General features: G+C 47.6%; 1 protein-coding gene across 1 annotated transcript; it reads left to right on the forward strand.

Moving 5' to 3' along the window:
- On the forward strand, nucleotides 1-25,289 carry GNL3L (G protein nucleolar 3 like). Its single transcript, XM_053371451.1, has 16 exons — nucleotides 1-123; nucleotides 1,028-1,142; nucleotides 1,248-1,285; nucleotides 1,853-1,954; nucleotides 2,304-2,420; nucleotides 3,457-3,540; nucleotides 3,659-3,794; nucleotides 4,778-4,881; nucleotides 6,178-6,322; nucleotides 8,282-8,369; nucleotides 14,662-14,839; nucleotides 16,944-17,086; nucleotides 18,966-19,102; nucleotides 19,952-20,088; nucleotides 23,532-23,703; nucleotides 24,969-25,289. The coding sequence occupies exons 2-16, from the start codon at nucleotides 1,133-1,135 to the stop codon at nucleotides 25,034-25,036; spliced, it is 1,659 nt and encodes a 552-aa protein (XP_053227426.1). The 5' UTR covers nucleotides 1-123; nucleotides 1,028-1,132; the 3' UTR covers nucleotides 25,037-25,289.
- The last annotated feature ends 124 nt before the right edge of the window (nucleotides 25,290-25,413 follow it).

The following is a 25,413-nucleotide window of genomic DNA, read 5'->3' on the forward strand; positions in this document are numbered from 1 at the left end:
AGCTCCGCCCTCCTCGGGAACGCGCAGGAAACCACGTGTCCCATCCAGGAAGCCGCGTGCGTCGTAGAAAGCAGACGCCGCCGCTGCCGCCGCCGCCCTGGAAGGGGAGCTTCGACCTGGAGGGTAAGGAGGAGGATCGGGGCCGGAGTGGGCGGAAGGGCCGGGCATGGGGCACCGCGGCATGCAAGTAGATTGACATGCGCGTGCTGGTTACGCGGGCGACCCCAAGCTGCAGGCTGAAGTTCAGCAGGGGAGGCGGCACATGGGTCCGGCCGATGGAATCAAACAGTTGTGAGATCTAGCATCCTGCTTCGTGAATAATCAAGGGGCTCTTTCAAAAGGGGGACATGGCAAATCTGAAGAACCATGAACTGTGCAGGCTCTTTATGTCAGCCAGATTTAATATGTTTCCCTCGATGATAGTAAGAGGAAGATATTTAGCTCTCCCAGACGCAGAGCGTCTCTGCAAATGTGGTAGACAGGAACCTGATACGTTGGAGCAAATTTTCATTTCTTGTGATTTTGGCATTTATGCCAGAAGACAGTTGTTAGAGGCCTTACAACTTAACAGGCTCGGCTCTATGCCGCCAGCGGTTCAGGACTTGCTCTCGGACAGGAATGATCAAATTACTTTAATAGTGGTTAAATTTTTGAGTGTTGTCCATGTGGAAAGACTGGGCCATTATAGAAAGATTTAGTGGTTCTTGATTGGTCAGTGATGTGGTAGTGTTAGACTGTATTATTTATGCAAATTGTTATGCCGAATTCGTATTTTCCACAATCTGTATACGGTGTTTGTTTTATAATGTGTGGTTTGCTGTGCCTAATAAAGGATTGTTTGAATAAGATCAAGGGGATCAAGAAGGTGTGAGTGTCCTGTCCAAGGTTTGTGGGCACTCTCTGCCTTGTTTGGTTATCTCTGTTCTGTTTCTCCAGCAACAAGAGATCACAGGGTTTCGGTTCTCCTCCGCTCAGATCTTTGGTTCTGAAATAGGGGTGCTGGTGGCACCTTTCCTTCCTTTTCCAGTTGCTGTTAATCAGAAAAGAGAGCAACATAGAAGTTTCTCCAGAGGCCACAGAAGCTCTCATCGGACAGAAAAACAAACCTCCGCCTCTCTCAGCTTTTGACGCCATGTCAAAAAGTAAGTCATTTTGCCAGGTTTTTGGGTCAAACGTTGCATTCCTACAAACTGGGGAACCCAAACGTAAAATGGTGTTCACCTTTGATTTTATTCCCCCTTCTGCAGAGCAGAAAAAATCTGGGAAGAGACAGAAACGTGGCAAGGTGAGCAGAGACTGGCAGCACCAACCGTTCCCACTCGTCATACGTCCTTATGAAAAGTGAAATTTAGCAGGTGGAAGCATGAAGGGAGCCAACAAGGAAAAGAAAAGAAGGGCCAGTTGCACTGAAGGCAGCAGAGGTCAAAAAGTGGAAAGGCAGAGAGACATCTTTGGATTTGGCAGTGCGATAGCTGCCAGTAATTTTAGGGAGCTGAGTTTCATTGGAGGAGAGGAGGCAGATTTTGTCTGGGTCAAAATAAGAGTTGTAAAAGACAAAGTAAGTAAGCTTCACTTAAGTTAAAATCCAGAGTACAGTTTGCAGATGTGAAACATAACAAGATTCATGGGCTCAGCAAGGGAGTGGAAAATAACAGGCTGGGGACTGGGAGGACTTTATTCCTAAGTTTTGAGGGGAAGGGAATGAAGCTTCTGACTGTAGCATTAGCTGGGAGAAGAAGGATCTTTTAATTTTTACTTTCAGTGAAGCTAAGGTGAATTTCTAGGGTCTTCTATATCTGATGTCTCGTCCAGTTCATTGCCTTTACCAGTGTGTCTCCTTTGGCTTTTATAGAGAAGGGATGCAAAGCCTCATGGGAAAAAGGACCCAGGAGTGCCTCAGCTGCAACATTTCAAAGAGCATGTCAAGAAAGGAGCAGCGCTAAAAGAGAAAAGGGTGAGATTAAGCAGTGGGATGCCCTGCATGGGGAAATGAAGGCTGGCTTCTTTGAGTTCCTGCTTTCATTTCCCAGTTTGGGATCAGTGGTTGGGTACCAAACCTTGGCTCTAGAGCAGCCTTTCTCAACCTGTGGGTCCCCAGATGTTGTTGAACTACAACTCCCATCACCCCTAGCTAGCAAGGCCAGAGCTCAGGGATGATGGGAGTTGTAGTCCAACATCTGGGAACCCGCAGGTTGAGAACCGCTGCTCTAGGATCTTAGGTTTCAAAGAGCCTGAGAAATGGGTCTCTTTCCAATGGGGCTCGTGGCAACCTCTTTGAGTTAAGTCTTTTCACATCCTCTCAGGCTACAGAACTGCAGGAGCGGCAGCGAACGGCACGGCAGAAGGAAATCAGCCGGTTCCGGAGTTTGGAAGGGCTGCAGAAGGATGCCTTGCACAGACAGCAGAATTTTGAACAGAAGGTACTGAAGTTTCAAGGACATGCAAACCGACTGCAATGGGACCCTGTTCATATAGCTGTTTAGAGACTACTTGTCTGCCTCCTTTTTTGGAGACCCTGTAAGGCAGAGCTGGGGAACCTTTTTCAAAACCTAGGGCCATGTTCTCTTGTCTCTCTGGCACCTTCCAGCGTCACATGCCAGTGGTGTGCGGGGACAGAAGCAGAAGCAACAAATGCGGAGCAACAAATGTACATTTTCCCTATGTACTGTAAACTAGTTTCTACATTCTCAGTCCTCTCTATCCTGTGTTCCATCCAGACAAACAGAGAGCATCATGAACTCCATGTTTTCCCAGTCTTAACAACTTGCTGATTGTGCCCATGCTTAATAATAATAATAATATAATTTATTATTTATACCCCACCCATCTGGTTGGGTTTCCCCAGCCACTCTGGGCAGCTTCCAACAAAATATTAAAATACAAAAATCTATTAAGCATTAAACTTTGGAACAGCCTCCTGAGAGAGGCCCCATCACTGCCTTTGTTCAGACAGTCATTCTCAAAATGTGGATTTACTCCCCAATGTGAATATTCCTGTTGCTCTAAAACAGCTTGTTTTTAGGTGTTGGTCATATTTTACATCGTGTGTCATGTCGTCTAAACCGCAAGCTCCCTTGTGTACAGTTGTAGACAGGTAGGATAGAAATTATTGTCCTAAACCCAACCCATGGGCTTCTTGGTTTCCAGACAGTGGCTCATAGTGCCAGTCCTTGTAATTCTGCTTATGCTACAAGCACAATTGCAATTCACTTTCCATGCTGTTCGAAGCATTGGACTTGTTCCTTTATGTATGTCCCACTGTGTTCCATTCGCCCTGCCTTATATTTTTAATTTATCCTTTACTTAGTGTTAAAATGCTTTCCCAGCTGTAATTATTATTATTGATATTTTTTATTTATTAATTTTGTATTCTGCTCTTAATGAAAGAGAGAGATAATGCTGTAAGGTTTTTAATTTATTTTAAAGCTAAAATGTGAACTCTTTCTCTCCCTGCAGGAGATGGATCTGAAGCAACTGGCGAAACATGCCTTGCTGGAGAAAGACAGTTCCTGCAGGGCCTATTATAGGGAGTTCAGGAAGGTCAGTGGGACTGTTGTCACTTAGTGTGGGGAAAGATGCATCTGCTCTGAGCGCGACTGTCCTCAGGGGCTGAGCCACTTGTCAGGTGGCAAACTCTCTTGGCCTTCTCTCCCTTTAGGTGGTGGAAGCAGCTGATGTGATCCTGGAAGTCCTCGACGCTCGCGATCCCCAAGGCTGCCGCTGCCCCCAGGTTGAGCAGGCCGTGGTGCAAGCTGGAGCTAACAAGAGGCTAGTCCTGGTGTTAAATAAAATAGGCAAGTGTGAAGGCTCTCTGGGAAGGAAAGGGGGTCTGGCACTGGTATGCTATGATTCCAGTCCTCTCTGCTGTGTTACTCAAGGATAGCAGAGTGTTAGACGCTCTCGTGGTCAGTGTTCAGCAAGTGTTAACCAGCATACTGCACTGTTATATTCAGGGTCTGTGCTTCTCTCCCAGAATTCAAATTCTGGCAGGGCAGTGGTACCTCGGGTTAAGTACTTAATTCGTTCCGGAGGTCCGTACTTAACCTGAAACTGTTCTTAACCTGAAGCACCACTTTAGCTAATGGGGCCTCCCGCTGCCGCCACCGCCACACGATTTCTGTTCTCATCCTGAAGCAAAGTTCTTAACCTGAAGCACTATTTCTGGGTTAGCGGAGTCTGTAACCTGAAGCGTATGTAACCTGAAGCGTATGTAACCCGAGGTACCACTGTACATAGAATAAACAGATGAATTACAATAGCTGCTTTTCCATAATTTTATTGTGATTTCAGGGTTCTTGTATCCAAATAATTTGGAAACATAAGCTTTGGGGAAGCAGAGAAGGGCAAATGCGGGAGTGGTAGAGGCTTAGTGACTGATTTTCTGCAGCCATAAGCTTAAGAAGCTGAGTTGCAGCCACACAAGCCCTTCGCTCCTTCCCTTGCAGGTGTGAGTGATTGAACAGGCAAGGAAGCCTTCAGTTAACTATGATTTCCCATTTTCATTCAGCTGAGCAACTGTGATTAACAGCTTCAGAACCAGCCATGCTAGGAAGCTTGTTGGGCTACTGCAAAGAGAGGAGGAAAGGGGCTGCATTCACACCCAGAATGCATTTTTTTATCTCAGCTTATTCAACTCAGAGATTACTCAAAGCAGTCCAGAGGGGTTTGGCAAGGCTTGGCAGTTGATGCAAAGATGTTTTGTCCCTGGAGACGTGCTTGGTATTCAAGCTTTGCTGAGGATCCTAAAGTTAACTCTTCTCTTCTGTTCCTGGCCCAGATCTGGTATCTAAGGAAATTGTAGCAAAGTGGCTGAAGTACCTGAGGAACGAATTCCCCACAGTGGCCTTTAAAGCTTCCACTCAGCAGCAGAGCAAAAACCTGGTAAGTGATGCTGAGATTTTGCAGTGGGGCAAGTGAGTGACAGCTTTGGCCAGTTATTAGTTTTCATTGAAAGCCATTTGGGGAAGAGCTCTGTCAGCCGGTTCTGTTTCCACCGATTTCTCTTACTCCTTATTACTGTTAACACAAAGTTAGCAACTCTGAGGCCAAGTGGCGCCTTTCAAGAGGTATCAAGGTGCTGATTCCTCATTGATGAAGGAGCGTCTCCACCCCCATTGTTCTGCCCAGACACTGAGGTCCAGCTCTGAGGGCCTTCTGGCGGTTCCCTCACTGCGAGAAGCCAAGTTACAGGGAACCAGGCAGAGGGCCTTCTTGGTAGTGGCGCCTGCCCTGTGGAACACCCTCCCATCAGATGTCAAAGATATAAACAAATACCACACTTTTAGATGACGTCTGAAGGCCGTCCTGTTTAGGGAAGCTTTTAACGTTTGATTCATTACTGTATTTTAATATTGTGTTGGAAGCTGCGCAGAGTGGCTGGGGAAACCCAGCCAGATGGGCGGGGTATAAATAAATTATTATTATTATTATTATTAAACCACTGAGCCTCTTGGGCTTGCTGAAGGTTGGTAGTTCGAATCCCCGCGACAGGGTCAGCTCCTGTTGCTCGGTCCCAACTCCTGCCAACCTTGCAGTTTGAAAGCGTGCCCAAAAGTGCAAGTAGATAAATAGGTACCGCTCCGGCGGGAAAGTAAACGGCGTTTCTGTGCACTGCTCTGGTTTTGCCAGAAGCGGCTTAGTCATGCTGGCCACATGACCCGGAAGCTGTACGCTGGCTCCCTCGGCCAGTAAAGCGAGATGAGCGCTGCAACCCCAGAGTCATCTGCGACTGGACTTAACTGTCAGGGTCCTTTACCTTTACCTTTTTTTAACTGTATGTGAGACTCCAGATTACCAGAGGTGCCAACTTGAATAAAATATTGAGGACAGGTAAGCCCCACCCCGCACAATCAACCGCATGACATGGTGCATGCACACCATTTGAATGGCAATGCCTATTAACTTTGGGGGAAGCCGGCCCCCTCAAATACTTTATGGGGAGGGGCGAAACCCTGTTGGCCCCTAGGAGTTGATTCTTATGCAGATTACTATGATCCATAGCCGATATTTCCTTTCTCTTTTATTGTTTATATTCCTTCATTGTATTGATTGTTGGGGGAGGGGGGGAAACAGTAAAACAGTAAAGAAGAAAACCAGGCCATTTTTTTTAGCGGCAGAACTTCTGGCTGCAGCTGTGCATCACCCCCTTTGCCTGCTTCTCTTTTTCCCCACCTCCAGCAACAGAGCCGAGTCCCCGTATCCCAGGCTTCGGGGGAGCTGCTCAGCGGGGGAGCCTGTGTTGGGGCAGACTGCCTCATGAAGGTGCTGGCCAACTACTGCCGCAACCAGGATGTCAGGACGGCCATCAGTGTTGGGGTTGTGGGTAAGTAGGGAGCCTCGCTTGGAGGGAGGTGGAAAGCCGGCGGGGGGAATCTCTTAAATCCTACCCCCATTGCTCAGAAAGACATTGGGATAATTTGAGGTAATTTAAATATGTTTTGGGACGCGGGTGGCGCTGTGGGTTAAACCACAGAGCCTAAGGCTTGCCAATCAGAAGGTCGGCGGTTCGAATCTCCGCGACGGGGTGAGCTCCTGTTGCTCAGTCCCTGCTCCTGCCAACCTAGCAGTTCGAAAGCACTCCAAAGTGCAAGTAGATAAATAGGTGTCACTCTGGCGGGAAGGTAAAGGGCGTTTCCGTGCGCTGCTCTGGTTCGCCAGAAGCGGCTTAGTCATGCTGGCCACACGACCCAGAAGCTGTACGCCGGCTCCCTCGGCCAATAAAGCGAGATGAGCGCCGCAGCCCCAGAGTCGGTCATGACTGAACCTAATGGTCAAGGGGTCCCTTTATCTTTAAATATGTTTTAATATTTTAAGTTTTGTATGTTTTTACATTACAGTTGTATTCTTTCTTGACTTTGTGTTATCTTTTTGTAAATGTTTTGAGGTGTTTTTTTTTAACAGTTAAGCAGTGTACGTATAAATTTTGTGAAAATTTATAAAATATGGTAAGAATTGAAGCACTTAGATGCCTTTCCTGACCTTGTTAAATATCGGACTTCTTGCCTCTGAAGTCCAGATGACCTGGCAATGTTTGCCAAGGCTGCAAGCCCATGATGTGTGGGTACGCACATTGTAAGAATAATATTTATTTATTTATACCCCACCTTTCCCCCTGGCAGCGGTTCAAGGCTGCTTAGAGATAAAAAAGAACAGCTAAAAATGGGGGGGACACCCCAGCATTAAAAAATAATTAAGCATTTATAGAATATTATGTATATTCTATTTGAAACATACAGTCACAACAAAAGCAGTATAGCACCAGCTCCCTCTTTAAAAGCAGCCCATTCCCAAAAGCCTGTTGGAACAAGAAAGTCTTCACCTGCCTATGGAAGGACAGCCAGGAGGGAGCCAGTCTCACTTCTCTAAGGAGGGAGTTCCAAAATTGTCTGGCCACCACCAAAAAGGCCCTCTCTTGCGTCTCCACTCAGAGAAGGGCCTCCCTCAAAGATCTCAAATCCGGCCAGGTTTGTAGGAGGGAATGCAGCCCTTCAGGTACCGTATTTTTCACTCCATAGGACGCACCGGACCATAGGGCGCACCTAGTTTTTAGAGGGGGAAATCAAGGGAAAAAATGTTATTTCCCCCCCCCAGCCCCAAAGAGCAGCATACAGGCTGTGCGCAACCTCTCCCTGCCGGAGGGGTTATGCGCGGCTATGCCACAAGCGAAGACAACGAGTGGGATGTTTTGGCTTCCTCTTTAGCCCTGCGCAACCTCTCCCTGCCAGAGGGGCTGCACGCGGCTATCCCTGAAGCCTTCTGAGCGCAGCGCAAGTTCCTGCTGCATTCCTCAGGCTTTGCGTTGCTATCGCTGAAGCCAAGGAGCCTGCATTCGCTCCATAGGATGCACACACATTTCCTCTTAATTTTTGGAGGGGAAAAAGTGTGTCCTATATAGCGAAAAATACGGTAACTTGGACTTAAGCTGAATAGGACTTTATAGGTCATAATCAGCACTTTGCATTGTGCCCAGAAACATACCGGAGCCGCTGCAACGAGGGAGTCATATGCTGCACATCAGAGCGACTTGCTACTGAGCAAGGATCCTGCCTGTTGGTGTTGCTGGACATGAACCTTTGAAGATGCCTTTATTCTGGCTACTGGCACTCATTCATTCAAAGAGGAAAGGTGGCTTGTGGGCAGCTGTGCCTTCCTTTTCGGTGCTGCCTTATTTTTGCTATAGGGAGTGGAGAAAAGGAGGTGCTCACATAGGTAGGACTAATCTTGAGTGGGAGCAGGTGCTTTTGCTGATAGCCCTGCCCGCTTCTCCTATCTCTCACCGCAGGCTTCCCTAATGTCGGCAAAAGCAGCTTGATCAACAGCTTGAAGAGGAGCCGGGCCTGCAGTGTTGGTGCCACTCCTGGCGTCACCAAGTATGTAGCAGTCCTTCTGCGCATGCTGTAGAAGCCAGGGTTTTGGGGTGGGGGTAGTTCTCCCTTGAGCTTTGTCTATGTATGGCAGCGGTTCTCAACCTGTGGGTCCCCAGATGTTGTTGGACTACAACTCCCATCATCCCTGAGCTCTGGCCTTGCTAGCTAGGGGTGATGGGAATTGTAGTTCAACAACATCTGGGAACCCAGGTATGGCTCCCCTTTATCACATACACAGTCCAACAAGACAATGACAATAATCCGCCAACAGCATACAAATCAATATGGCTAACCTGATCCAAAACACCCACCCACCCCACTCACACACGAAAACAAAGATCACCACAGCCAACCACAAACAAACAACCACACCGTAGGCCAACCCCAACCTCTCTCACCACCAAAGGAACATAAGTGAACAGCAGAGAACCTGCACAAGCACTGCTGAACACCAAACCCCACATATATTAAGCAAAATAGAAACATCGCCACCCGACCCCACAGCCACCCATCTTCCCCCCCACCCCTTTTTTCCCTAATGTCTCAACAAATGAAACTGATTTGTAAAAATGTTAGGTGGAAAAAATTACCAGAGACATTACACATACTTCTGTAAAACAAGAAAATCTTTAATAAAAACCAAAAAACCCCAGAAACAACATCTGGGGACCCACAGGTTGAGAAAGGCTGGTGTACGGTGTCTTCTTAAGCTGTTAAGGCCCTCCAGTTCTCTTTTAGGTTATCTGTAGAACCCGCAACATTTTAGGATGTTTGTGAGCCAATCAGAGGCGCGGCCGCAGAACAGCATTGGTTGTGCTGGAAAGGAGAGCTTTGGATCTTGTGTGTTCAGGCCAAGTTGGATTTCAGGGCATGGAAAGGAAAGGTCGGCCAGACAGTGTGCGAGGAAGGGGAATGATGGAACTGTGGATGCACTCCAGCTCAGCAGTGACACATGTGACATCCCCCCAGATGCTGGGAAGGGGCTGTGGGCCTCAGAGAGACAGGGAAGAAGATTTGTGCTGTGGGTCTTAAGAGACGAGGCAAGATGCATCCCTCTACCCCCTTTCCTGAGACAGTCTGGACCATAGTTTAGAGGTCCCGGGCCCTAAGGAAGTCAGACTATCCTCCACCAGGGCCAGGGCCTTTTCGGTGATGGCTCCGACCTGGTGGAATGCTGCGTCCTATGAGACTAGGGCCCTTCAGGATTTAACCTCCTTCTGTCGGGCCTGTAAGACAGAGCTATTCCGCCTGGCCTTTAATGTGAATTCAGCCTGATCTTTTATTTCCCTTTTCTTCCCTCCCCCTCCCCTTTTATGAAGATTACCTGCTCTGAAACCCCACAGTTAATTCTCCCCTGGCCTCCTTGCTGGCCCAAGTAGGACCAATTCAGCCAGCTAGCCCTGGTGATTATCTAATGCTTATTTCCCCTAAATTGATTTCTGAATTTTATTGTTATGCATGTTTTTATACTGTATTTTATGCTGCTTCTATAATTAAGTCTTTTAAATTTGTTGTTAGCTGCCCTGAGCCCGGTTTTTTGAACCGGGAAGGGCAGGGTAATAATAATAATGATGATGATGATGATGATAATGTAGCTTTGGGGAACTGCAGAGGCCTTGCACTGCTTTATTACCTACAGTGAGCTCTTTCACAACAGAAGGATCACCGTGTAAAAAGTGGCCCAGGTCTTCCCACTGCTTGGGAGCACAAGGAATGTTGCAGGATGGAGGAGGCGTTGGGGGGCAGGTATCCTGACAAAGGTGGTATCCTATAGCACCTTCGCTATAGGCAGATGGGGGGGATGAATGAGAGACATGCTGGTAACCCTCTTGCTCCGCCGCACTCTGCTTATTTGGCCGATTGGTTGAAACTTAAAAATGATTAAATTCACAACAGAACTCCCAATGGAATAAATTAAAACCTCAGAACAATTAAACGGTTAAAATACAGCAGCAAAATAAATAAAAGCCATTTAGTCAGACCAGATAAAGGACTCCTTCAGAGGCACGGACTATTTTGCCTCTAAAGCTCTGTTGACAAAATGGACTTTGTGCTCTTTTTCTGAAGGCCAGGAGAGATATCTAGGGGGTGGGGGTGGTTTTGCAACACTGGGGCTGCAGCTCTGGGTGGACTTTGAACAGAGAGGCCTGAAATCAGATCCTTTCTCCAATAGCCCACAGGCTGTGGAGCGTTGCTATCACTGAGCATAGCCTACCTTACAGATATGCAGTGAGGATTACAATAGTTGTGGGGGGCCCTGAGCTCATTGGATGAAGTTGTGTGTCGAGACCCCGAAGCCACCCCCTTGCTGAGAAATAACACACACAAGGACCACGGATATTAGGTTAATGTTATTGGGCAAATTTTGGCCACAACTTTATTGATTACAGAATGTGAGCGGTATTGGCTTAGGCACTGAATGGACCCAACTATATCTGACTCCTGCCCGCAGTGCAGGAAGTCCGGTAAGGGTAAACCACCGGAAGGGGGAGCCCTGTCGATGGGTCCTGTCAAGGCCCTAGCCCCCAACCGGGCTTTGGACAAGATCAACACCCCCGGATTCCTTTAATGGAATACCCTTAAGCTTGGAGGGGCAGGTGATGGCCACATGTCCCCTCCCCCCCACAAGGTCAATCAATGCCTAACCGCAACCCTAACAAAGTTGTGATGATTGCTATGAGGTAGGCGAAAACCAAGTGGCCAGTACCAATTTGCCAAGTGGAAAAATTCCTACCAGGCCCCTTAACGGTGACCCACCGAGGTCCATAGCAAGGCCAGTGCCTAAAACCTGCAAATTAGGGAGGGAGGGCGGGTGATTGAGGAATTAAATAGTCCTGGCCACACCCACAAACCCCGGCCAGCGGATTGGCTGGCCAGGCTCTGATGTGGCCGGAGTTGTAAACAAAAATTGCCCTTTTCCCTTATGGGGTATCCAAGAGCCCATATAGAGTCCTTACATAGGTTCCCTATTGGTAGGAGAAGATTACAGAGGCCAACCAGAGAACATTGAGAAGCAAAGCAGCTAGGAAGCTTGATCTTTATTGATCTGTTGCAACAGGGTGCTCCCCTCACCCGCAGGAGAGGAGGAGGAACCCAGAAAAATGGCATGCAAGGCCTTATAAAGACTTTTGAAATTGCCACCCTGTAGATCAAGACCACCCCCAGAAACATCATACATACATCACAGAAGGGGTGTAACCAAAGACCACCCCTCAGATACATCATACCTACATCACAAAAAAGGCAGTCTAAAACAGAAATTTGAATGTTGTTTTTCTCCTGTCATTGTTTATCTCCTGTCTGGCAGGTTACTTGATTGGATTTTCTGGGGAGCTTGGCCAGTCTTTTGAAATGATAAATACTTAGTTCCTGGGCCAGGTCACAGGCTCACACCCTATTCATATCTTAAATGTGCCCTTAAGACAGGATTTGTGAGAAAAGAGACAATGGGGAGGTTTCCCACTTTGACCTTGCAGAGAAAACATTTGCTCAGTTTAGGAATCAAAATGGTTCCAGGTTGGTCTTCCTGTGCTGATCTACGTACGTGCTTGGTTGGTACGCTTATGAACATTACCATATATCTAAGACCTCAAAATTCCTATCACACCGGGATCCCCCGGGCAACGGGGGACTAAGTCCCCTGCCCCCGGAGAGCAGTGGGTGGCCACGCGGTCCAGCGCAACTCCTCACCACAGGGAAGTGGAGTAGTTATGCCTGGAGTACTGTGCCCAGTTCTGCGCACCACACTTTTAAGATGCGTATTGTAAGAACATAAGAGCCTGGTTGCTGGACCAATGGCCCTTCTTGTCCAGCATCCTGTTCCCTCAGTGGCGATTCAGATGCCTGTGGGAAACACAACCAGGACCTGAGCACAAGGGCGGAGCCCCCTCCTGCCTTGTCTGACAAGTGGCCTTCAGAAATACACAGTCTCCAGTCACAGAGGCAGGGCCCTAGCCATCCAACAGATACCGTATTTTTCGCTCTATAACACGCACCAGACCATAACACGCACATAGTTTTTAGAGGAGGAAAACAAGAAAAAAAAATTCTGAATGAAACAGTGGATGTATCATTTTTGTGCTTCATGCTGCGGCCACAGACATGTGATTTGACGGTGAGTTTGGGGTAGCCCAATGCAAAGATCCTGAGGATCCATGTGGATCCATGCTTTGTAACCACGTTTTTGTACCATTGCAGCCCCAGGCAACAGTGGGTGCGTGATTTTTTTGGTGCAGGCTGTAGCCATGGACATGCTATGTGATCTGATGGTGAATTTGGGGTGACCCAATGCAAAGATCCTGAGGATCCATGTGGATCCATGCTTTGTAACCACGTTTTTGTACCATTGCAGCCCCAGGCAACAGTGGGTGCGTGATTTTTTTGGTGCAGGCTGTAGCCATGGACATGCTATGTGATCTGATGGTGAATTTGGGGTGACCCAATGCAAAGATCCTGAGGATCCATGTGGATCCATGCTTTGTAACCACGTTTTTGTACCATTGCAGCCCCAGGCAACAGTGGGTGCGTGATTTTTTTGGTGCAGGCTGTAGCCATGGACATGCTATGTGATCTGATGGTGAATTTGGGGTGACCCAATGCAAAGATCCTGAGGATCCATGTGGATCCATGCTTTGTAACCATGTTTTTGCACCATTGCAGCCCTGTTTTTGCATCAGATCATTGCTATGTGATCTGATGGTGAATTTGGGGTGACTCAATGCAAAGATCCTGAGGATCCATGTGGATCCGTGATTGGAACCACGTTTTAAGTAGGGAGGGAAGGAAAAACATAGAAGCGACAAGGAGAGGGGTGTGCAGAGAAGCAGCTGGCTAAGAATGCAGGAGAGGGGTTTTACCGGAGGGAGGAAAGGCAGGCAAAAGTCCCCCCCCCCACAAGCCAGCCAGCTCTCTCTCTTTCTCTCTCTCTCCCCCCCCCCCAACCTGCATGTTGCCTTCGAGTCCCAGACGCACGGAGAGGAATTAGACGCTCTGCTTGCCTGGAGGGGAGGGGTTTTCTCTGCTCTTTGTTCCGTTTGAGCAAACACAGTAAGGAAACAGAAGCGGGTGGGCAGTAAGACCCTGAGGCAGAATGCAGGAAAGCAGCAGCTTTCCTCCCTTCTCCGGACGATTTGATATTTGCCTGATTTTTGCCTTCACTCGCGCTTGTCAGCTCCAGGGACCACACATTCGCTCAATAACACGCACAGACATTTCCCCTTACTTTTTAGGAGAAAAAATCTGCGTGTAATAGAGGGAAAAATACGGTATGTGTTCAGAGGTGGGTGGCATAGATGGTGAAAGGCCTAGGGATGCAAGTCCTGTGAGAAAATCTGGGGGTGGCCTGGAGAAGAGACAGTTCAGTGGTGATATGAAATAAATTTCAATATTTGAAAGGCTGTTGCACAGCTGACAGAGCAGATTTAGTTTCCGTTGCTCTGATGGGAGAGGAGGGCCAGGCTTAATAGTTGTAGATTCCAGCTAAACACTGGAGTGAGCTTCATTATTTATTCCTACATCATTTTTATTGATTTTCCAAATTTTAATGAATCAACCACAAATTAAAACAAATTTAATACATCCCCCCCCAAAAAATGGCTTTCCACCATCAATGTGTCCATAAATTCCTCTTGTTGCTGCATTGTTTTCTTGGTTATTTCTAATCCACATTCCACTCCCTGTAATTAACCTTACATTACAATATTTTTTGGGTTATTTTTAACTTGTCCTTAACCATCAGCTACCCACTTGCCAATTCCTGCAAGGTTTTAACATTTCCAATATCTGCCAGTGAGGTTACTCAACAAATAGATCAGCTGGAGTGAACTTTCTGATGAAAGGAGCTGCTCAGAAATAGGACAGACGGTCTCAGAAGATCGTAAGCCGGGCACCCCCAAACTCAGCCCTCCAGATGTGTTGGGACTACAACTCCCATCATCCCTTGCTAACAGGAACAGTGGTCAGGGATGATGGGAGTTGTAGTCCCCAAACATCTAGTGGGCTGAGTTTGCCTAGGCCTGTTGTAGGTTCTCCTGCACTGGAGAGGGAGCTGTAGGGTGAACATTTCCTGTGTCATCAGGACATTGAACTAGATGCCTTTTGAAGTCCCTGTCAACTCTGATTCCACAATTTATGAAGTGTGGTAAGATAGACAGCTGGAGCAATAATGCTCCAGCTCTACCTTCACGACAGGAAGGGATACAGCACAGTGCTTTAGCAGATGGTGCTAACAGGTGGAGGGGCATTTTTCTTGGAATAAGTTGACTCCCTCCCTCCCTCTTGTGCTGTCTCCTTTTAGGTGCCTGCAAGAGGTGCAGCTGGACAAGCACATCAAACTTCTGGACTGTCCAGGGATTGTTGTGGCTTCTCCCACTTCAGATGCCGCCATGATCTTACGAAACTGTGTCAAGATAGAGCAACTGGTTGACCCTGTGAGCCCAGTGGAGGCCATCTTGAAGCGATGCAACAAGCAGCAGGTAGCTGTGGGGCGGGGCAGGGGGAGGCAGGCCCTGGTTGTGATGGGGGGCAGACAATTAGGCAGCGGGGAGCCAGGAATTCTGGACTCCTCTCAAAGCTTTAGGGAGAATTGGGAGAGAAGAGTTGTAGAGTGGCAAACTTAATTCACTTTCATTGATGTTAGCTTCTTAATTCACTTAATTCATTGATGTTAGCTTCTGGGGGTAGGCTTGTTGTGGTTTTTCTGGATTAAATCCAAGTTGAAAGGAGCGAGTGTGCCCTCCAGGTTCCATCCGCTCAGATGCAATTTCAGGCAAAGGTCTTCGTTTAGAGCAGGCATCCCCAACCTGCGGTCTCCAGATGTTTTGGCCTACAACCCCCATGATCTCTAGCTAACAGGACCAGTGGTCAGGGATCATGGGAATTGTAGTCCAAAACATCTGGAGGGCCAAAGGTTGGGGATTCCTGGTCTAGAGTGATTATTTTTCCAGGAAACCTGTTGGTCTTGAAGGCATGTCACTGGGTTCTTGTTGCTTTTGTTGCAGCAGACTTCGCAGGGCCTTTTCTTTTGGGAAATTAAATTTTAACAGTAGGTAGTAACTGGGTTTCTCAACTGCCCTTGATTTAAATACATTCACAGCACATGTCTTCCTTCCCCAAATCCTGGTAATTGTAGATTTTTACAGGTCTTTGGGACGCGGGTGGCGCTGTGGGTTAAACCACAGAGCCTAGGACTTGCCGATCAGAAGGTCAGCAGTTCGACTCCCCACGACGGGGTGAGCTCCCGTTGCTCGGTCCCTGCTCCTGCCCACCTAGCAGTTCGAAAGCACGTCAAAGTGCAAGTAGATAAACAGGTACCGCTCCAGCGGGAAGGTAAAAAGGGTTTCTGTGTGCTGCTCTGGCTCACCAGAAGCAACTTAGTTATGCTGGCCACATGACCTGGAAGCTGTACGGTGGCTCCCTCGGCCAGTAAAGCGAGATGAGTGCCGCAACCCCAAAGTCGGTCACGACTGGACCCAATGGTCAGGAGTCCCTTTACCTTTTTACAGGTCTTTGGAATTGTAGCGCTGTGTGGGATAAACTGCAGTTCCCAGGATCCTTTGATGTGAGGGAATTTGCTTTAAATTTTTGGTGTGTGCACAGGCATGTGGAGGCTTCCCCCCCCCCTTTCAGAGGGCTGAATTCCCTTGAAGCAAACTAATTGGGGGCTGCATATCAGTGGTGAGTGAGAAAGAAGCTGTGCTGAGAAAAGGGAGCCACTTTATCAAGGCACAGAGGCTAGGACCCGAACCCATGGCTTCAAGTTACCCGAAAGGAGATTCTGACCAAACACCTAGAAGAACTTTCTGATGGCAAGAGCTGTTTGACAGTGAAACGGACTCCTGGGAGGTTTTTAAGCAGAGTTTGGATGGCCATCAGTCATGCATGCTTGAGTTGAGATTCCTGCATTGCAGGGGGTTGGACTAGATGACCCTCAGGATCTCTTCCAACCCTACAGTTTTGTGATTCTATGAAAAGTGAGCTGGTGGGGTAGAAAGTGAGTGCAGTCTTGTCTGTAATGCACACCCCCCTCCCCTGGTTTTCAGTGCTGCACAAGTGACTTGAGTGTGCCAGGAAAATTGTGGCTTCTTCGGCTGCCTGAGAAGAATGGCAGGGGCCAAACTGAGAGGTCTGGCTGGCAGGCTGGACTTAGCCCACTGCTTGGAGATTAATAATAATAATAATAATAATAATAATAATAATAATAATAATAATTATTATTATTATTATTATTATTATTATTATTATTATTATTATTTATACCCCGCCCATCTGTTTCGGTTTCCCCAGCCACTCTGGGCGGCTTCCAACATAACACTAAAATACAATAACAATGGTTTAGGGTATGATGACCAGTATATTTCCCTGCCTCTCTTTCTCCTGAACTCAGTGTTGCATCAGCTTATTTCCCAAGGAGCCAGCAATACTATGGCTGAGTGTGCCAGAGGGAAGACTTCAAGAGGGGCATTGTGAGCCCCCAGTGCTTGTCAGTCAATCCTGCTCTTTTTGCAGTCATCTGAGGAGGCAGGAGGATTACCACTAACTGAGTAATTGCTTCTCTCTTCTTCTCCCCCCCCCCCCAAGATTATGCAGCACTACCGCGTGCCAGATTTCCAGGACACCATGGAGTTCCTGGCTCATTTGGCCAGGCGGCAGGGAAAGCTGAAGAAAGGAGGGACGCCTGACCACGAGAAGGCAGCCAAAGCCATACTAAGTGACTGGACAAGGTGAGCGAAGAACTGATTTTTTATTATTTATTTATTTAATTTATTATTATTATTATTATTATTATTATTATTATTATTATTAATTGAATTTATATACTGCCCTATACCTGGAGGTCTCAGGGCCGTTCACAGAACAGAATTTCAACAGGATGAAGGAACTTTTGTCTCATGCAGTGGTTGGTGATGATCAAGTGGACCTGTTGGAATGCTCTGTCCCAGGAGACCAGGGCCCTGCAGGATTTAACTTCCTTTCGCAGGGCCTGTAAGACAGAGCTATTCCGCCTGGCTTTCAATCTGAACTTAGCCTGATCTTTTATCCCCCTTCCTTCCCTCCCCTTTTTATGAAGATTACCCGCTCTAGGATCCCACAGGTAATTCTCCCCTGGTCTCCTCGCTGGCCCAAACAGGACTTATTTAGCCAGCTAGCCCTGGTGATCATCTAATATTGGATGGATTTCCCCCCTAAATTGATTTTTGAATTCTGAATTTATTGTTATTCACGTTTTATACTGTATTTTATGCTGTTTTTTGTTGCATCAATTGTTTTAAATTTGTTGTTAACCTCCGGGAGCCCAGTTTTCTGAACCAGGAATGGTGGGGTATAAATAAAAATTTATGTATGTATGTATGTTTGCCATTGTTAGGGCAGGAGTGAGGAACTTCTTCCAGAGGAAGGACCGCCTTCCCTTGAGGGCAGCCAGGGTGGGCGGGGCCAGAGGCAAAGTGGGCGGAGCAATGAACCTAAATTTTACCTTTGTGTAGTAGGCAGGTACACACACACACACACACACACACACACACTCCTCTGAGTCCTCCATAACAGGAAGCAAGAAGCATTATCTAAGTTCAAGAACACATTCCAGCTGGGCAAAAACACTTGAGGGGATGTAAAGCAGGGCTGGTGCGAGATGTGGCCTAGGGAGAGCAGGCAAGGCCGGTGTAAGGTTCTGAGGACGAGATGGAGCAGCCCCAGGGCTGAGCGTTTTGTGGCCGCCAGTTCTAATCCAGTCTCAAGTGGGCAAGGACCAGCCATGGGGGGAAATGGATCTGAAGGGTTACTTCCTGTTCTTCCTTGTTTTCAACAAAATATAGTCAAATTGTAACAAGTATAGCCAGCAGAAGCAACAGAAAGAAAGTTCTCTTTTTCCGTCTGACAGCTAATTTGACAGCTGTCAAACTCTTCCAATACCTTCAACAGGCTCTCTCGCGGATCACTCCCGGGTCCGGGGGGGGGTGGCACTTCAGCTCCCAAAATTAGCTCTTATCTTCCAGTAAGATTTCTTCTAGTGCCAAATCGTGAAATTAATGTCTTTTGCCAAATGATAAAAGAAAAAATTCTCTCGACCTTAGTTAGCAGGTCCTTGCTTTAGATTGTTTACAGGAGGAGGAGGCTGACTTCCTGTTTACACCTCCCCCGATCGTACCTAATTCGCCGAAAAATTTTCTTTAAAAATCCAATTTCTGTACTACTCACGGGTTGTTATTTTGAAGTCCAAATCACAAGAAGAAGTCAGCGCTCTCCGGCCATGGCAGCGCGGCTTCACTCCACAGGAGAAGCAGACGACTCACAGCACCGCGCTGCTCACCCCGTCCCCCGTTCCGGAGCCTTTAAAAAGGCTCCTTTGCAGGTCGGGGGGGCGCAAATGGTGCCCGCCGAGTCACCAGGTTCACAGGCTTCTCCGCCTGTGATTTTTAAGGGTCTCCGCGTCGCCGCAGCGGTACGACCCTGATCCTGTGGAGCCGATTCCCTCCGGAGCTCGGAGGGAATCCGCCATTAGCCGTTGGCGCTAACCCGGAAGTCCTGAAGGGTTACTTCCTCCCTCCCCGGAATGCATGCTGCCGATAACGGTGTTCAATGCTTTCCTTTTTGTCCTGCTAGTGGGAGGATCAGCTATTTCACACACCCACCTGAGACCCACACGCTCGCCACTCACCTCAGCGCCGAGATCGTTGCGGAGATGGGCCAGGCCTTTGATTTTGAGGCCCTGGAGCAAGAGAACGAGAAAGTCTTGGCAAGTAAGTGACAGGGCAGAGAGAGAAGCCGAGGCACGGTGATCCTGCTTCCAGCCATTCCAGCTATTATTAAATCTTCTATACAACTTTTCATCTGAAGATCACAGGGCGGCAAACCTGGAAGTAGGTGTTTTGGTTTGTGATCTTTGCTTTGGAATGAGAACATGTTTTGCTTCCTGTTGAGTTTGTTCCATTTGTAAATTGAGTCCCCTGCTGCTACGAGAAAGCACGCCTTGGTTTAAGAACGTTTTGGTTTAAGAACAGATTTTTGGAACTGATTAGGATCATAAACCTAGGTACCACGGTACAAAAATACATACCATAGTATCAAACAGAACAATAACACACCACCCCTACCCCTCCAGTTTAAAAGATTGTATACTCAAGAGAAAAGGAATGTATTTGCCTGGTGCCTAAAGATACGTAGGCAAGCCTTGGCAGCACCCACCCCTACAGTGGCTTCTCTCATCCCACCCTTGTTCCCAGTGTAGCTCTTCATCCCTTCTTCCCTGGCTGGAGGAAAGGCGCCAGTTGTGGTTTGCCTCAGGTGCCCAAATGTGTGTGTGCTCCTCACCCCAAGGTCACGCGTGCAGGCAGGCTGAGGCTGCCTGCGGGTGGGGAGTGTGCTCCCTCCGGACCCCACTCCCCACTCCGCGATCATCCCTACATGAGGGAGATGGCGATCTATGAAGGTGCCCAGTAGATGGATGACCAGATTTTGCTCCTGTTCTCCTTTGGTCAGAGATGAGTCGCCACCTCAGTGTGTCCTCCTTCCCCACACCGCTGTCCCTTTTCATCAGTTCAGTCTGTTGCAATTCAAGAGAGGTGTTTCACAGACCTTTCCTGTTGCAGACTTGCCCTCGGGCCCTGCTGGCATCACCTTGGAGGGCTCTGGCCTCACCACTGGAGAAGAAGCTGGCATGGAGGAGGAGGAACTCTGTCCTCAGGACCAAGGAGAGGTTAAGATGGAGGAAGCTGGGAGTGAGGAGGTAGGCATGAACATGAACACGACCAGTGACATGAGCAAGCCTGCAGTAAATCACAGGCTCATAAGAGATAATTTAAAGGAACAAATTATGTTACTATTGTTATTTACAGATATATGTCTTATATTTATGTTAAATTATTTCTTCTTCTCTTGTCTTATTACCATGCATTCGTCTGCAACATACTACACATTGATGAAATGATGAAACAGAAAAGCAAATAATATTTTTTTTAAAAAAGCCTACAGTAAATCACACTGAGCAGGTTAGCCGTTTATTAGAAAAAACAGGCTCTGCCCCAGAGTGTCAGGTCTATAGTGAAAAGCAATTCATTCCCAGGAGGTCTTGCCCCCACGAAGCCGTTGTTGAGACTGAAGGTTCCCACCCCCACAGCTGCTTCAGGTCCCCTCCTTTCCAAAGACTGCTTGTGTGAAGCTAACTTCTCTTCCGCCCTCTTCCTGCCTTTCCTGGTTCTGGGAGATATGGGGAGAGGGGGCAGGAGGAGGGGGAGACACCTGTGGCTCTTCACCAGCCAGATTCATCTCTGCCTCTTGGCCTCCCTCCTCTCCCCTTTCAGCTTCCGATTCTGCACTTCTCTCTGCCACAGACTCTCCCAGCTCAATAAGCCCTGTTACTTCTTCAGCTGCTGCTGCCGCCACCTCCTCCTCCTCGTCTTCTCCCTCTGACCCCTCTTCTCCATCCCACCATCAATCCCTGGGCTCTGAGCCTTCTTCCCTTGGAGGTTCCCAAGCTGGTTCCTTCTACCACTCCTCTGTCTCCAATCCATTTGTGACACCCAACTTCAAGATCCTGGCTGCAGAGGGCTTTGACTTGTCATGGCGCTGTTTTAGGAACCTAGGAAGCTACTTTATCCTGAGTCAGGCCACTGATCTGCCTAAGTCAGGCTTGCCTACAACAGGAATGGGGAACCTCTATCCCAGGCATCCCCAAACTCAGCCCTCCAGATGTTTTGGGACTACAACTCCCATAATCCATAGCTAACAGGACCAGTGGTCAGGGATGATGGGAATTGTAGTCCCAAAAAAACATCTGGGGGGCCGAGTTTGGGGGTGCCTGCTGTAGCCCATGGGTTGTTTTGGGAAAGCCACACCTGATGTCGGGCGGGTAAGGGTAAGGGCTTCAGATTGAGAGCTTGATTGCTAGAACAAGGTGTGTGCTAAACAGCTGATGAAAATGGAGGCTGCCATAGAGTCCACTTCTCCCTGCCTGGGCTGCTTTTTGTAAGTTTCAGAGCCCTTTGCAAACCTTCCTGCGCTCCTCCTTTACACCTCCAACAATGGAGGAGGAATAGAAAAACACAGGGAGGATTGCTGTTGCAATAGGAAACGAGAGAAAATGCAGGATTCCTTTTCTTGCTTAGCAGAGGGTGGTGGTTGTAGGAAAGGACCTAAGGGGAGAAAGACATTCACAGTAGCAGGAAGCAAGAGGAAGCTTCTCTCGCTACCTTCTCTCTCTTCCCAGCTGGGGTGGGCAGTAAAAGGGCAAAAGATTCCCCTTTGTCATCCTGGGCCCCCCCTCTGCTGCAGGAACCCCACAATATCATGTGATAGGTGGACAGCCCTGCTCACCTGTTAAATTTGGCCCACAAGGCTGACCCTGATAAGGATTTGACCCAGGGAGCGAAAAGCATTCCCTTTTCTTTTTTGTGTGTAGACTTATTCCTGTCAGAATGACATTTATTTTTCTCCTATACAGGAATTATTATCTTTTTCTTCTTCTTTTACTGGGTTTTATAAACAAGAATAATGTAAAACATTCCCTTTTCCACTCAGACGGAGGTCTCTCTCAGCCCTCCCTGGAGATCCCAGGGACTGAACCTGGGACGTTCTGCATGCAAAACAAATGTTCCGACACAGAGTTGTCAGTATCATGTTGTGGAATATTTGAAACTTCCCCCCATAATTCCCAGGTTTTTAAGAATTCCCTTTGTGGTTTATTTTAAATTTTGAACTAACTTGATGTGTAAAAAGAACACTTCGGTGAATTCAGAATTGTGTGTCTGATATTTGAAGTAGCCATTAGAAGAGCGCAAAAGTGGAAGTGTTGTGGAGTGAGAAAAGGGGCTTGAGGGAGCTGCTGGGTCGTCCGTCCCCCCCAGATGTCCTGCAGCCACAAAAAGTTTTTGTAGGCTGTTTCCTCTCCCCCCCCACCCCGGCCAGGTTTTGTCAGGAATCTTGTGACTGTCAGATAGCCAAATCCACAGGCTTGTGGTTTTACCTTCTTGCGATGAAAACACTCAAGGTCTGTTTGGTTTTTGGCTAGAAACAGAGGGGCAAACTGGAAGACGGAGGTGCCTGGAATGAGAGAGAGAGAGAGAGAGACTCCTTCCTCATACAAATTAGGAACAGCACTGGCAGCTAATGCCAGAATGAGAAAGGAAGAGAATGAGAACTCTCTGCCGCCTAAAAGACAAGATTCTTTTATTTAACTCCTAATGTTCCAAAAAGCACAGTACAAGATGAAATATATGTCATGTCAACAGCAACAGTCCCTTGCCAGCTATGGATTGAAACAGAGAGGCAATGTGGTTTAGGGCGAATGCATGCCGGACTTTGAGCAGGGAGATGGCGAAAAACTCTGGGTGGTCGTGTCTAAGGCTCAGTCTTGCCCATCTTCATTTGGCAAATGATAACCTTTCATGTAGTACCTTTAGCCCTGGATCCACAGTGAGACATATGACAGTAGTGTTACAGACATGTAATCGTGATCATAAGCACGTGTATGATCTTTATCTGAATGGCTCCCATTTTGCACTAACTAGCTCAAAGATCTGGGTAAAATTGGATGGGCTATCCATCAAGTTCAGTGCCAGCTCTCCAAATAAATACTTGTAGCCACGGCTGTATGTACTGAAATGTCACAATTCTGCATCAAGAAAATGTGGGATCTCCAACCTGTATAAATTGGGTCACTCTGTGCTGTTTGCCCAATCTGATCCGTAATTTTATGGGATGTTAAGGCCCCAAAGTTGTTGACTTCAAGCAATCTTATTTCATATGCTCTTAGTTGCTTATATGCTGCCACTTCTTTTCAACATTTGTTGTTGTTTTTTGCAACCAACAGGGCTAGAAACTTGCTTTCTCTTTTTAAAATGAAAGTTCAGATCAGATTTCTGCACACTGTGCTTCTTTGAAATTGCACAGCGCACAGTCACGGTCATAGCACCCAGGATAAAGCCACTTTAAGAGTATTCCAATGAGTGTTTTTTGTTCTTAAATATTTATAGTGCAGTTGTGGCTGCAGTAACTGGGCCATGGCAGTATAACGGTGACTGGGCTCTAACTTGAGTTTAGGCATTGCAACTAATTCCAACCCAGCAGCCTCAAGAACTTAAGCCAACTGCTAGAGGCTGCAATCTTCCTTGTTTTATACATGCTAGAGAATGAAGCTTAAGATGAAGGAGATCTTCCTTTTGCCCTCCCTAGTTTGGCGCAATGACTGTAGAGCTGAAAGCCAAGAACAAGACCTTAGTGGAAGCAGAGAAGTCTGTGCCAAGGGCTCCTAACCTAGCAGAGATCTCCGCCTTGGACCCTCTGCACCAGGGGCAAGGCCTGAAAGCTGCAAGCAAGAGACGCAAAAAACGGCAGAAACGAGCAGGTAAAGGATGCCCAGAGTGGGAGCAGATGCCTTGCTGAATATCTGCAAATGTTTTTTTTCTCAGTTACTTCCTGGGAATCATCCTTCGAGTAAATTAAGGAACCAGAGCAAGCAAGGCTGTCCTCATGGAAAGATTTAAGAGCTGTCATTTGGTCATATTCCTTTTCTTTGTTGTGGGGGTAGAGTGGGGGTGGGAAGAGTGAAAAGATAAAATTCAAGATCCCCCATTTGGAATCCCCATCCCCAGTGGATGGGGACAGAGTCTTGCCCTCTGTAGCTTCTTCCCGGATTGGGTTCCAGAAGCCCGTGAATGTCCCACAACATAAGATTTCTGTGACAGAGCCTCCACTCTTCCTTTTCAGTAGTTCCCAGGCCTCAGGCACCCTTTCCTTGATACCCTTCAGTCCGTACATGGGAATCAGTTATTATGTCCCATCTGTGGAAACGATGTGCAAGGATTTCTGCTTGCACAGCAGGACTCTCCCGCAAATCCTGCCACCATTCGTTCATGGGGTATGGAAGGACCCCCAAAACAGTAAAAAAGGTAAAGGGACCCCTGACCATTAGGTCCAGTCGTGGCCGACTCTGGGGTTGCGGGGCTCATCTCGCTTTATTGGCAAAGGGAGCCGGCGTACAGCTTCCGGGTCATGTGGCCAGCATGACTAAGCTGCTTTTGGCGAACCAGAGCAGCACACGGAAACACTGTTTACCTTCCCACCAGAGCGGTACCTATTTATCTACTTGCACTTTGACATGCTTTCAAACTGCTAGGTTGGCAGGAGCAGGGACCGAGCAACGGGAGCTCACCCCGTTGCGGGGATTCGAACCGCCGACCTTCTGATCGGCAAGTCCTAGGCTCTGTGGTTTAACCCACAGTACCACCTGTGTCCCATCCCAAAACAGTATGTGGAGGCATATTGTTTTATCTGGCCAGCCAAAACGATCAGAAAAGCACAATGTTGAATTCCTCCCTGTATGATTTTTACTGTCATCTAATCTTCTCCTTCACTGCCAGAAGAAAGGATGACACATTTGCATGTACATCATTCACCTTTCCTCCCCCTCTTCAAATGCCGAGGGGACAAGACTGTCCTTCCCCATCAGTTTGTTCCATTAATAGCGGCTGCCTGAATCTGATTAGGCTACTTCCCTGCAAACCTAAAATGGCCAGCCAGCTGCAGCTGCACATTTTAGAAAAGAGACAAGAGGTTTCCAAGGATGCCATTCAGACATCTAACCCCTTTTTATCTTCTCCTCTTTTGCAGAGAAGATCGCCACCAAGCTCTCTGCAACGTTGACGGCAGCCATGAATTTCAGCTTGTCAGATGACTAGGAAAGGGGGTGCTGCATTGTGCAGAAGAAGAGGACGGTCGCAGGGAATTTGTTTACCTACCTCAGAAAGGCTGCTATCTGTGGCCTGCCACACTAGGCAGGAGGAGAAATCCCTTGCCTCCTACGATACTCACATAACATTGTGGGAATCGACAGCCTGAAGCCTATGCAAAACGCAGAGTTGTTTCTGTAAGAAACTATTTATTAACAGGTTAAAAATTTGAAAGCGTGAATAAATAAATCATGTCTCTAAATGACCCTTTCCTCGGCTTTATATATGCTGCAGCAGACTAACTTTCAAGGCATAGCAAAGACTAACTCTGGTTCATATCGTCGGTTGTTCTTGGGCTTCTGCATCTCTTTGCTTGCAGCTGGGAA

The sequence above is a fragment of the Podarcis raffonei genome, chromosome 17 (genome assembly GCF_027172205.1).
Source record: "Podarcis raffonei isolate rPodRaf1 chromosome 17, rPodRaf1.pri, whole genome shotgun sequence".
NCBI classification, from domain to species: Eukaryota; Metazoa; Chordata; class Lepidosauria; order Squamata; family Lacertidae; genus Podarcis; species Podarcis raffonei.